The sequence below is a fragment of the Myripristis murdjan genome, chromosome 5 (genome assembly GCF_902150065.1).
Source record: "Myripristis murdjan chromosome 5, fMyrMur1.1, whole genome shotgun sequence".
NCBI lineage: Eukaryota > Metazoa > Chordata > Actinopteri > Holocentriformes > Holocentridae > Myripristis > Myripristis murdjan.
Window position 1 is genome coordinate 37906234 of NC_043984.1, and position 12462 is coordinate 37918695.

Below are 12462 nucleotides of genomic sequence, written 5' to 3' on the forward strand. Positions count from 1 at the left end.
CCCGACGAGCTCTCTGATAACTCTACAAGCCATTACAAACTAAGTCTGTGCAGCTTCAAATCATAACATAATCAGATGGCATTACTCCTTTAATAACATAAATGACAAATGGCACCAACTCTAATACCAGAGAAAAATAAAAATAAAAATTATTATTATAATAATCTCAAAAAGACAATTAGCAGACAATCATCAGCTGAAACTTTTTAACCCTTTTTCTTTTTCCCATTTTTACATTTTTTTTATTATTGATGTTTTTTTTTTTTTTTTTTTTTAAAAGGTAGTATTGTTCACCAAACATCCCACAAACACAGAAAAAATAATGTTAATAATAATAATAAAAATGATGTCTGATTCCAAACCGTCAAAACTGCCACGTGGGAATTTACAGGAGAGACGGCATGAAGGTTTTTTTTTTTTTTTTTTTTCGGGGGGCAAATTTAGAAGAAGGATCAATCCACTTTTCTTGGCACCGATTTGTTTTCACTGCAGACGGAGCGCCGAATAAAACCCACAGGGGAAAACAGAAAACCGTGAATCTGACCCAGGGTCTCTCCGGTTTGATTCAGGCGGAGATTCAGCTGAGCTGTCGGATTGTAAATCAACCGGAGCTTCCCGCGGTTTCAGGAAACCGTTTTCCGGGACCGTTCCCGGATTCAGCGGCTTAGAAACGTCCCGTGTGACGCCGCTGCCGGTCTTTGATCTCAGAACGATTTAAAAAAATTGAACAAATGGCCAAATCGTTGCTGTGTGGAACAAACTACATGTTGTCGGCGCGCCATGTGTGCACGGTGCAGGGTGCACAGTTTAAAAAAAAAAAAAAAAAAAAAAAAACACGCTGGCACGGTGCAAATGTTTTTGACCTGTCAGGGCTTCCATAGATCAGCCAGGAATGGGCCATAAAAATGTGTCACGTGAGGCCGAGGAAAACATCCGAATACGTGGATAATCTCTGCCGAACTCAAGAACAGAATTTTGCAGGACATTTTCATCCGTTTTCAAATTTTCCAGGTATTTTCCGTGACCGGAAAACTGGTGTTATGATCCGATACTGTACTTCTGAACTCCCCCCATCAAATATTTGATATGAAATGAAAAGATCACCTGGGGGGAGCTCATTTAAACGAGCGTGGCGGCGCCAAAAAAGAAAAAAAGAAAAGAGAAACCAAACCAACAGGAGAACAGGGTGAGGTGCAGACTGAAGGAGCCTGAGGTGTGAGCAGCAGCGGAGGCGTCTCGACATGCTCTCCACAACAACAACAACAAAAAAAAAAAAAAAAAAAGAAAAAAACAAACCTGTGCGTCTAGTTTGGTTATACTTTGCGATGCCCCTCTGACATTTGGAGCAGGGGGCTCAGACGTGTTTCCCTCTGCCTCCTGACGTTGTGAGGAGCGCGAGGCGGCGGCCGGAGCCTCGCTATGGCTGACAGGCGGAGGAACGGCCACCGGAGCAAACTAAGAGTCCGCTAAAAACAGAACTTGAGTAAATAAAGGAGGAGAATTCCAGTTATTTTCACAATGGGCCCCAAGTTTCCCGGATCCTGCCGTGGCGGCGCCCCCGGCAGGTGAGCTGTAAACGATACCCAAGAAAAAACCCAGCCGGCGCTCCAGAGTCCGTGCTTTCCTTTGCTCGAGGCTCGTCTCCACAGTTCACAGTCTTCAGATCAGAGACTCGCACCGACGTAGCAGCTCCAGGAAGTCACACGAGTCTGCGGGAGAGGAGAGGAAGAAGGAGAAGAAGAAGAGCGGCGGTCAGCGGCGGCGGCAACACGAGCCGTTCCATCGATAAACATGATGATGATCAGGAAACCAAAATTCATTTGCAGTAAATTTGAAAACTGCAGTGACAACATTTCCACACACAATTACCAACAGAAACCTTGAATTAACTACTATTAAATTAATATTACATTATTATTATTATTATTAATTGCAAGAAAAATAACAGGAACTGGGGAGAAAATAAAATGAGTGAAAAAAAAACGGCCCAAAGGAGAAGATTTTTGTGATTTTAATGCACAAATAATCCTGTTGGAACTGTTTGAGAGGAATAACCAAGATAAGACCTCAATGATTAAGAATATCATTGTTTAGTTATTGATTATATTTACTATCGTTAATCAGATCTGCAGAGTAACTACAGCTGTCAGGTGAACACCAAACCTCAAACCCCTAACCCTAACTAACCCTCCCCCTGTGCTGAACAACAGATGAACCTCTGACAGCAGGTTCCCAACAGAACCCTGACTCCAACCTCTACCTGAACAGAACCTGTTGTTGTCTGATTGGTTCCTCTAACTTCCTGCCAGCCCGCGGTCAGGAGCGCTGTGACGGCGTTGGGCTGCAGGGTTCTGGGTTCCACACAGAACCTCAGCACAGGCCCGTTCTGCCTGACAGGCCTGAGGCCCTGATCTGCTGCAGCAGGTAAACCCTGAGGGGACCAGGTGAGTCCATGAGGCTGGACCCAGTCTGACAGCTGCTGCCACCCGGCCCTCCCAGCAGGGGGCGCCGCACGGCTTCACCTGAACTGGGAACCGCTAACATGTTGAAGTGTGTTGTTGTGCGGGTCGTGGCAGATACGTCACGGACGAGGGCGGAGCCTTTTCTCTCCCTTAACCTTAACCCTAACCCTAACCCTTAACCCTAACCCTTAACCCTAACCCTAACCCTAACCCTTAGTTGTTAGTTAGTTGGGGAATTTGGGAGGGAAAGAGGAATTTTAGCACGGGTCCTATCCCCCCCAAGGACCCCATAAAGCGTAACGGAGCCCAGTCCAGGGAATCGGAGCTGCCATGTGGGCTCACACTATCTCCTTAACTCGGTCCACGCGATGGTGTTCTTCAGGGCTTTGGCATGTCCAGTAACGACGAGGGCCAGTGCCTTTTAACTCGAAAACTCAAACTATGCCGCTTGTACTACCGAAATTGGAGATGAAGTTGGTGTGAGATATCGTGTTCCATCTAACCCTAACCTAACCTCTAACCTCTAACCTCAACCCCTAACCTAACCTCACTGCCCAGACTGGAGATGGAGGAGATCCAGTGGCTGACCTTAACCTCACCTGAAATCAGGGCGTCACCCTGACATGAGTGACGGTCCTGAGGGGGACTGCTGTCTGTCCTCATGAGCGAGGACAGCCCTCACCGTTAGGAATACACACACACACACACGGCAGTGATGCTGTGTGTGTGTGTGTGTGTGTGTGTGTGTGAGGCAGGAGGACGCCGGCTGACTGGCAGGTTTGTGCTGAGTCAGCACAGCAGAGCCGCTCTGCAGCACATCTGACTCATTTACAGCAGCATCCACTGCAGCGGCTGCCCCCCCCCCCCCCCCCCCCCCCCCCCCCCCCCCCCCCCCTCGGGAGATCGGGCATCAGTTTGCAGAAAATGGCCACAAAATTACTGAACACTCTAAAAAGAATTTACTATAAAATGAGCAAAACACTGCATCCTGAATTCCCAATGGGATCAATAAAGTATCTATCTACTATCTATCTATTAAAAATAAAAGTCAAAAAAATATTAAATTAAATTAAAATATTAATTAAAAGAAATTAGCAGAACAATTTTCAACAAATTACCAAAAAGTCTTGAATAGAAAAAAGTTAGAAAAGAAGTTACCATTAAATGAGCAAAAAATTGCAATTAGAATTAAAAATAAAAGTAATGATAGCAGTTAAAGAAAATGGCCGTATAATTGCCACCAAATTACAAAAAAGTAAATAATTTTTTTTAAAAGATAGAAAAGAAGTTACCACTGAATGAGTGAAAAAATCATTTAAAAAAATAAGTTATTAAAGGAAATTAGCTGCAAAATTAACACCAACTTACCAAAAAAGTGTCAAAAAAAATTTAATAAAAGGAAAAAAAAAAAGTCCTGCACAAAAAAGTGTTGCGTAACAAACAAACAAACAAAAAGCTGTGTAGAGCTGCACCGTGTGGGGAGCTCAGGACAGAAAAAGCTCTGATCCTGTTAGGGAGGAGGTGAAGTGCGGCGTCGGGCTGGACGACGTGCAGGAAGTGGAGCGGGGGATGGAGGAGGAGGAAGAATACGGTGTGTGTGTGTGTGTGGTGTGTGTGTTCAGGGAGGGGCCAAAGGTCAGTGGGGCAGGCAAGCAGCTCACATAATACACATTCCTTCCTCCCCTCCCCCACTGTTGCATAAGCGAACACAATGCAGCGCTTTTCTCACACAGAAAAAAAAAATGAACCAATTTACACCCAGATTGAGCGGGACGTCCCGTGTAAAAAAAAAAAAAAATCAAAAATCAAACCAACATGCCTGAGGTAAAGGAACCCTGCTCCTTCAACACACACACACACACACACACACACACACACACACAGGCAGCTGTTTGCGTGGATCTCCTTAGTCAGGGCGGTGTGGAGACGGTGTGTGTGTGTGTGTGTTGTGAGCTGATTGACCCCACTCGTCTGTTGCATAACCCCCTCCCACCCACACACACACACACACACACACACTCAACGCAGAGGAGACATTTTAGGTCACAGCAAACGTTTTGCTATGGAATAATCGTAACATTATGATCTGATATAATTCTCGTCTTTTCCTGGTTTGAAAAGCAGAGTGATGTCATTTTAATTGTCTGGACTGTTCGCCCGGAGCCCCTGGGTCAGTGTGTGTGACGGACAGCTGTCCCCACAATACCAACACTAACTAACGTGATGATCTTTGATTCCCTGAGGATCAGTATCAGTCCTGAGCCTAACCCACAGCATCCTGCCGCCCGCCCAGGTGGGACGTACCTGTCCGGCCGCCCGGGGTCAGGTGGCACACGTCACCTGGTCCATCCTGGCCTGCAGCTGGAAGGCGTCGGGCCGGTCCTGAGGGTTCACGGCCAGCATGTCCTGCAGCAGCTTCCTCACGCCGTCCGACATGGACGACCTGCGTTTCTGCGGGATGCTCAGCACCATCTTTGGGTTCTCCAGGAGCGCCTCGCCCACCGGCACGATGTCCGCGCCCAGCCGCACGTACGTCCCCAGCAGCTCCCGCTTCGACTCGGCGTCGATGAAGGTGATCCTCTCCAGCATGGCCCAGATGATGATGCCCAGGGCGAAGATGTCGGCCTTGGCCGTGTAGTGGCCCTCCCACACCTCGGGCGCCATGAAGAAGTCCGAGCCGCAGGCCGACGACAACCAGAACTTGTTGATGTTTGTTCTGTGTCTGTCCTTGTCCTCGCCCTCGCCGCCGCGCCGCCGCCGCCGCCGCTCCCCAGGCCGGCGCAGACTTTGCTGAGGCCGAAGTCCGCCACCTTGAGCACCGGGGCGCCCGACTTCTCCGAGATGAGGATGTTGTCGGGCTTGAGGTCCCGGTGCACGATGCTGTTCTCGTGCAGGAAGGCCACGGCGCTGGTGAGCTGCAGCATGAAGCTGTGGTTGGTGTGCGGGTCGGGCCGCCGCGACAGCACAAACTGGTTGAGGTCGCCGCCCTCGCAGAACTCCATGACGAACCAGAGGAAGCAGGGCTCGTCTGGAGGACTGAGCACCCGCTCACCTGCAACGGCACCGACACAAACACAGGGGTTAGATCAGCCGGCGGGGGGCGTGTCCCGCCCAGCAGCGACCAATCAGGACAGAGAAAACAACTTCCCCTGGTTGGTCTACTGTCAAACTGCATGACTCAAAACCTGTGGGTCACAATCTTGTTTGGTTTTGTTTTGTACATCAGGGAGAAACTAGTTCCAGTGTTCTCTGTATTTTGTCTTATTGCCTTTTTTCACTCAGAGATTTGGGAGGACAATCTGAAATCAACAAATATTCTTTCAAGAGCAACAAGCCTGCTAAAATACTCTCAGTTATTCATTAATTCATCAGCAGTGTGTGTGTGTGTGTGTGTGTGTGTGTGTTTGGCCCTCGTTCAGTGGCTGTAGGTGTGTAGTTTGGTTCCCGCCCCGGCCCGCTCAAATCATTTCATATCAAACAGGGAAGTCGATTCTCCAAATCCTCAGTTTGTCCCTGATTTCTGAACCACAGCTCGTGTCACGCTGTTTTTCTGTGTGTGTGTGTATGTGGTGTGGTGTGTGTGTGTTCTCCTGATCAACATTACGGCTGTCTTTTATAAAAGTGCATAACCTCGAACGACAGAACCTTTTCTTTGGCTGTGCGTGGACTGTGAGGCACACGAGGCCTGTGGGATGGAAAAGGAAACCCAGCCTCTCTGACTCACAGGTTTTAGGATTGTTCCACGTTCTCCGAGCACTCTCATTTTTTTGGATCAGCAGCCTCCCCGTGCCAAAAATCTATCTGGTGTCGTAACCCAACATCTACCTGTGTGTGTGTGTGTGTGTGTGCTGCACAAAGCGCTGAGTCAGACAGTAGCTACCTGAGACTCGGAGGAGCCAATTTAAAGCAGCTGGAAAACGTGCTTTGGCATGTGCCGGAGATTTCTGGCAAGAGCAAAATGTCACATAGCAAACTTTAAAAAAAAACTTGTCTTGATTGAACACCAATAACACTGAATAACACCTGGAGTGACGTGTGTCATCTGGTGACGGTTAAACCTGTGCTGCCTGAATGGAAAACAGCCCCGACAGGATCAGAAAGCAAAAGTGGAAACCAGCTAGGAGATAAAAAATAACAACATCAACAACAACAATAGGTAACAATAAATCACTGGTGGGATTTTAACGATTAAGCTTGGATAGATTAATTGGACTGTGTTTGACATTTCTAACATGATGACCCACAAAGTAATCTGACCAAAAGAGCATGAAAGTCAAAACAGACTAGTCAATAGCTGTGAGTTTATAGCCTCACCAAGACTATGACAGAGTGTGTGAGGGCAAGAAAGGGTGGAGACTCCTTACCAAAGAAAAAAAACAAAAGTAAAGGTGCCAGTGGTTGTAAATCTTGACTGAGAGTGCAGCCATTGCATCAGCAGACTCCATTTTGGTGAGTCTGCAGGAGCCCTGACAAAACTACCCTTCCCCCAGCCATCCGTCATGGCGACAACAACAATCCTGACGGAAAGGGCATTTTACAGGACAAAAGACGCATGTCATATCCCCAAACCGACTGACACTGCAGCACTATATCACACTGACATGGACTGTGCGCTTTTAATCCACTAAAAAGGATCGCTGGGCATATACACTGACTTCAGACCAGCAAACGTACAGCTCAGCACGATCAATAACAAAAACACTGGGTTGTGTAAGCTGGGATGTGGGCAACGTTAGAGCATGTTTCAGCTCACACAGAAAACATTTTGATCATATTAACATGTAGATACATGAGCACATACCGTGAAAACACTTTAACAAACTCGTCCCACACATATGTATGGATATATGTCGTTATCTGTGGTGACAAAGCCATTCGAAACTCCATTTAAACATGCAGGCGGCCGGATAACAACACTGTTTACAGGATAAATGCGCCCAGCCCATAAAAAAATAGAGCAGTTTCTGAAGAAGAATGGGTCGTTCTTCAATTCGGCATACATCACTAAAACAGCAGCACTCATTTATATAACAATATGTCAACTTTAAGTAGTGGTTCGCACACTGCATACTGAGTGTTTCGATGGCTGACTAGTGGGAAAACCAGCTCCAAAAGTTTAAAAATGATGTAAATACGTGGTATCTGATGTTTTATTTGTATGCCGAATGGAAGACGGGATCATAAAACTTCAGTAAAACCCCGAGTCACATTTCAAGATGTAAAGCTGTTTCCTAACATGTCGGATAAAACATGAAGCTGTCTGATTTTTAAACGGAGTTCGGCGCACAGGTTAGCAGCACGAGAGAGAACGGCGTGTACCCGGGCTAGAACAGCGCGCACACGGAGGTTCCTTGTCTTACCTTTCAGGGAAGTCTCCACCAGACGCAGGTACGGCTTGCACCGTTTGTTGCCGTGACTCATTTTCTGGGCCATGCCGTTCCTCTGCAGCACACACTCCTCCAGCTGCACCACGTTTCTGGTGCCGCTTCTCCAGGCTCGCCAGCGCCCAGAACTCCTGCAGGGCGAGCTCCACGTTCTCCGGGGCGTCGCAGCGCAGCTTCTTCACCGCCACCCGGGCGCCGGACCTCCGCGCCACCGCCTCGTACACCACGCCGTAGCTGCCGCGGCCCACCTCCCGCAGCAGGTTGTAGCGGGGCGCCATGACCCTCCGCTCCAGGCCTCCGCTCCTCTTCTTCGCCAGGTCGGCGTCCTCCTCCATGGCGTCGTCCTCCGTGTTCCCCACGCTCAGGCACCGCAGCACGTTGGCGCTGTCAGGCGGCGGGGGCTCATCGCTTGGCGGCCCGGCTGGCCGTGCGCGCCGGGCTCCTCGTGTGCTCCTCGTGCGGGTCCGCCGGGCGCCGCCAGCTGTCTCCATACGTCCCGCGCGGCTCTGCTCACGTCCGGGGCGTCAGGCGGGGGGAAGGCCTCATGTCTGCCGCCGCCAGCAGCGCTTCGCCTCGGCTGCTCCGCTGGATTTGAACGTCAACAAGCGGAGCTGGAAGTGTGTGTGTTTACCGAGGGAGGGGGGTAACCTGAGGACAGCCAGCGCCAAGCGCACGGCTGGAGGCCAACACCACTTCCGGTCAGCTACCACAATTAAACAAATCACAAACTAAAATGCTCACGATTTTAACAGCAAACCCAAGGCCTTTCCTTTTCAGTCTGGCTTTTAGTCTAATTTGAGTTATTTTTTCATACATATATTTATTCTGCCTGTTTGCCCTGTTTTTAACATCGTTTTAAACACCCTCACCTCCTGGACATGTCCTCTTTTTTGCTTTTATTATTTTATCTTGCACTCTTAAGTTTTTATTTAGTTTTTATCTACTGTTTGAGTTTTTATTTACTTCCCCACTGAGTTATTCATTCGTTCGTGTCTTTATGTATATCTCTTCGGCTTTTCATATCTCACTCATTTCATAACTTTTTGCTATTTTCAGTTTTATCTTTTTCTGAATGGTCTTCATGCGGCCTCTGCTGTTTCCGCATTGCATCTTGATGAGATTTGTGACTGTGTTTCCTCAGATTTTATTGTTTTTACTGTCTGTTTTTTTTTTTTTTGTTTGTTTGTTTGTTTTGTTTTGTTTTTTTAATTGTTTTACTGTGAAGCACTTTGTGTTGTATGTTTGTATGAAACGTGCTGTATGGGTCTGTTGCAGCTGCTGAAATTTTCAAGGCAAACAGAAAAAGTAAAAAGTATAAAAATCTGCATTAGACATTTATTTAAAAAAAAAAAAAAAGAAAATTAAAATGAAAGAAAAAGTATGTGTATTATGTATAAATATAATCCTACAAAATAATTTTCAAATAGATAATACAAGACAAAGAAAACAAAACATTTATTCAGTTGTTTCTCTGCCTTGTGTTTTCTTTACTTTGGTGTCTTAAAGCCCCTATAATCATTTTTTCTTTACTTTATTAATTTGGAGCGTGGTGGATTGTTTGTGTCCTCTGAGAGTGTTGTATGTTCATAATTATGTTCAATACAAAAAATAAATTCAAATAAAAACACAAAGAAAAAGGCTGACTTCCGGTGTGTAGCGTGCGCGGTGCGTCAGCTTGACGTTTCCCCGCGAGCGTCGGGTTACAGCGTCCGGACGCGACCATTCCGTAAAGTACACGGGGTACCCGGATGACGTCAGGACAGTTCAAATCCCGCACAGCCCTGCAGCGGGATTAAGAATTACAGATTTAACATTATTTATCAGTTAGCACGTGAACCGGAAGGAAGTAAATGTTTATAAAGTTTAGGCGGCGGGAAATATTCTGCTGTCTCGAGCCTCCGCGGTGATTGGCGGAAGTCGCGCGCCGTGCGGGAGCGGCCCAACGCCCCAGGTGTTCTCCTTGACGTAACTTTAGTTCTTCTGACGTCACGTTCTCACGACCTGCGCACCGTAAAGCGCGACATGTGTCCGTCCTCGAGCTGAACTCTTCCTCGGTGGTTCACCTGCCGCCCGCGCGCCCCCCCTCCAGGTGGTTCCTTCCGGGCAGCGTGGGGCTGCACGTGCGCGCAGTGCGCCGCGAGGACGGCACATGTAGGCTCACGCGCAGAGGCAGCTGGCCAGATGACGTCACGCGTTTCTGGGCCACATTCATTTTTTTGTGGGAATAAAAATAAGAATAATCTCTATTTATAGACACTTCAAAATAAATGTCACAAACTGATCCACAGTAAAACAAAATGTAATAAATAAATAAATAAAAAAAATCATCAGAGCTCAAAAACAATTTGGAGAATAGAAACAATAAAGACAATAAAACATAATAATAATAATAATAATAATAATAATGAATAGAAAGAAATAATTAAATAAATAAACAAAACAAAAACTTATCAGGTAAAAAAAAAAACAATCTGAGTTAAAAAGGAGGTGAAATATTTCCTCCTGCCTGAAGAGAAACAATGATGTCAGCAGAAACACCCACACACCCACACACACACACACACACACACAATGTCCTTTTTCGTAGAAGGATGTTGTATTAATTTCCTGAGGAAAAATCCTGAGTTTCCTTTAATTTTTTGGACACAGACTGACATGTGGAGAGCATCCAGCATGCTGAATAAACACACATCAACATGTTTTTTTTTTTTTTTTTTTTTTTATTTAAACCTGTCTCCTTCAAAAATTGATTTATTTAATATATATATATATATATATATATACTACTACTACTACTACTACTGCAACTACTACTACTACAGCTAGTACTACTTCACCCTTTTCTTCCTCTATTACTTCTATACTGGGAGGTTTTCACAGCTCCTGTCTTCTGTCATGTATATTAATATGTATATTGCTATTATGGTTTGCATACTTATATGCAAACATATTAACCCTTTGACACCTGTGACAATTCACTGGATCTCTTTCAAAAAAACAAAAAACAACAACAAAAAACAAAAAACAAAAAAAAAAGGTAGGGAAAAGGAATGAGAAATTACCAAAAAAAAAAAGAAAAGGACCATTGTAAGTAAAATAAAAAGCAAAAACAAGTAAATGAACTGACAAATAATTAAAACTAACATAAAATCTTAAAATTAGCACAAAACATACATTAAAATTGGCAAAAAACAAAACAAAAAAAAATTACAAGAAAACTGTATTTATAGTTAGTATAATTATATACTGAAATTCAGAAAGGAGATTCACACATGCTCTGTGTTGTAGGGTTAAATGGCCGGGGTCAAACTGAGGCCGACTCGTAGAAATGTCTGAGGATCACAGGAGGGCTCAGCTGTGTGTGTGTGTGTGTGTGTGTGTGTGTGTGTGTGCTCCTGAGAGAACAGTGCTCTCCTTCTCCTCCTCAGACTACATGCTGAGCTCAGTGGCTGAGGCAGCGTCTGGTCGTCCCGTGGCGCTCGTCCCGTGGCGCTCGTCCCGTGGCGCTCGTCCCGGGCAGAGACTGAAACAGACCACGTGCTTTTGATGCACTTACCCAGCATGCCTTGTGGTCTGAGTAGACCCAAAGGTTGATGGTCCGTGTACACAGGATCATTTCCAGGCTTCCCATTTGCTGTCAGTGAAATGCAGCCATGCAATGCATTCTGGTAGCTCTGCGTTGTGCTTCGAGAGATGAGGCGTCACGTCGGCGCCTCCTCATTTGCATAAAGTAGAGGTCCAGGGTACTTTATGCAAATCAGGGGCGTGCAGCTCTGACTCGCCGCCTGTGGAAACTCCGGCGAGGCTTTTGAAGTTGCAAAATTACAGGAGCGAAAAACTGTCGATCATCAGGTCAGGGGTCAGGGGTCAGAGTTAGGGTTAGGGCTCAGGGTCAAGGTCAGGGATCAGAGTTAGAGTTAGGGTTCAAGGTCAGGGGTTAGGGGTCAAGGTTAAGGTTAGCGTCAGAGTTAGGGTCAGGGCTCAGTCAGGGGTCAGGCATCAGGGTCAGGGGTCAGGGGTCAGGGTTAGAGTTAGGGCTCAGGGTCAGGGGTTAGGGGTCAAGGTTAAGGTTTTTATCTAAATTTTATTGTTTTTGTCTTTTTGTTTTTATTCAAATTTTATTGTATTTTTTGATCTGTTGTATGACTTTTATCTTCTTCTAAATCTGTTTTCTTCTATTATCTGTATCTTCATTTTAATCCTAATTTTCTTAACCATTGTGTCTTTTACTGTATATCACTGTGCAGCACTTTGATAAACTTATATGTTTTTTGAAATGTGTTATATAAATAAAGTGGATTGGATTAAGTTTAGGGTCAGAGTTAAGGCCCATTTAGGCTCAATGTTAAATACGGATCCGGATCCGGACAGAGCCCTTCTGTCTGTGCTGCGCGTTCATTTCGTCCAATTTCTGCATGTTTCCATAAAGCTTACGGATACAGGCCAAATGGAGCAGTACCAGCGGAAACCACCGTGGGGGCAGTGTGGCTGTCACCACCCGATACGCAGCTCCAGTGAGACACAAAGAAGAAATAAGACTGAGGTAACTGTATGAGGAAAGGCTGTGCGAGTTGGTTAGAAACTATAAACATCTCTATGATGTAATGTCAATTTCT

At 46.0% G+C, this 12462-nt stretch overlaps 1 protein-coding gene across 1 annotated transcript; it reads right to left on the reverse strand.

Annotated features, from left to right (window-relative positions):
* Nucleotides 1-219: 219 nt before the first annotated feature.
* LOC115359537 (serine/threonine-protein kinase 35-like) lies at nucleotides 220-8533 on the reverse strand. The gene is given in 5 exon segments (XM_030052074.1): nucleotides 220-1709; nucleotides 4767-5212; nucleotides 5215-5514; nucleotides 7823-7937; nucleotides 7939-8533. Coding segments are annotated over 4 exon segments (1242 nt in total). The 5' UTR covers nucleotides 8338-8533; the 3' UTR covers nucleotides 220-1709; nucleotides 4767-4784.
* Nucleotides 8534-12462: the final 3929 nt, after the last annotated feature.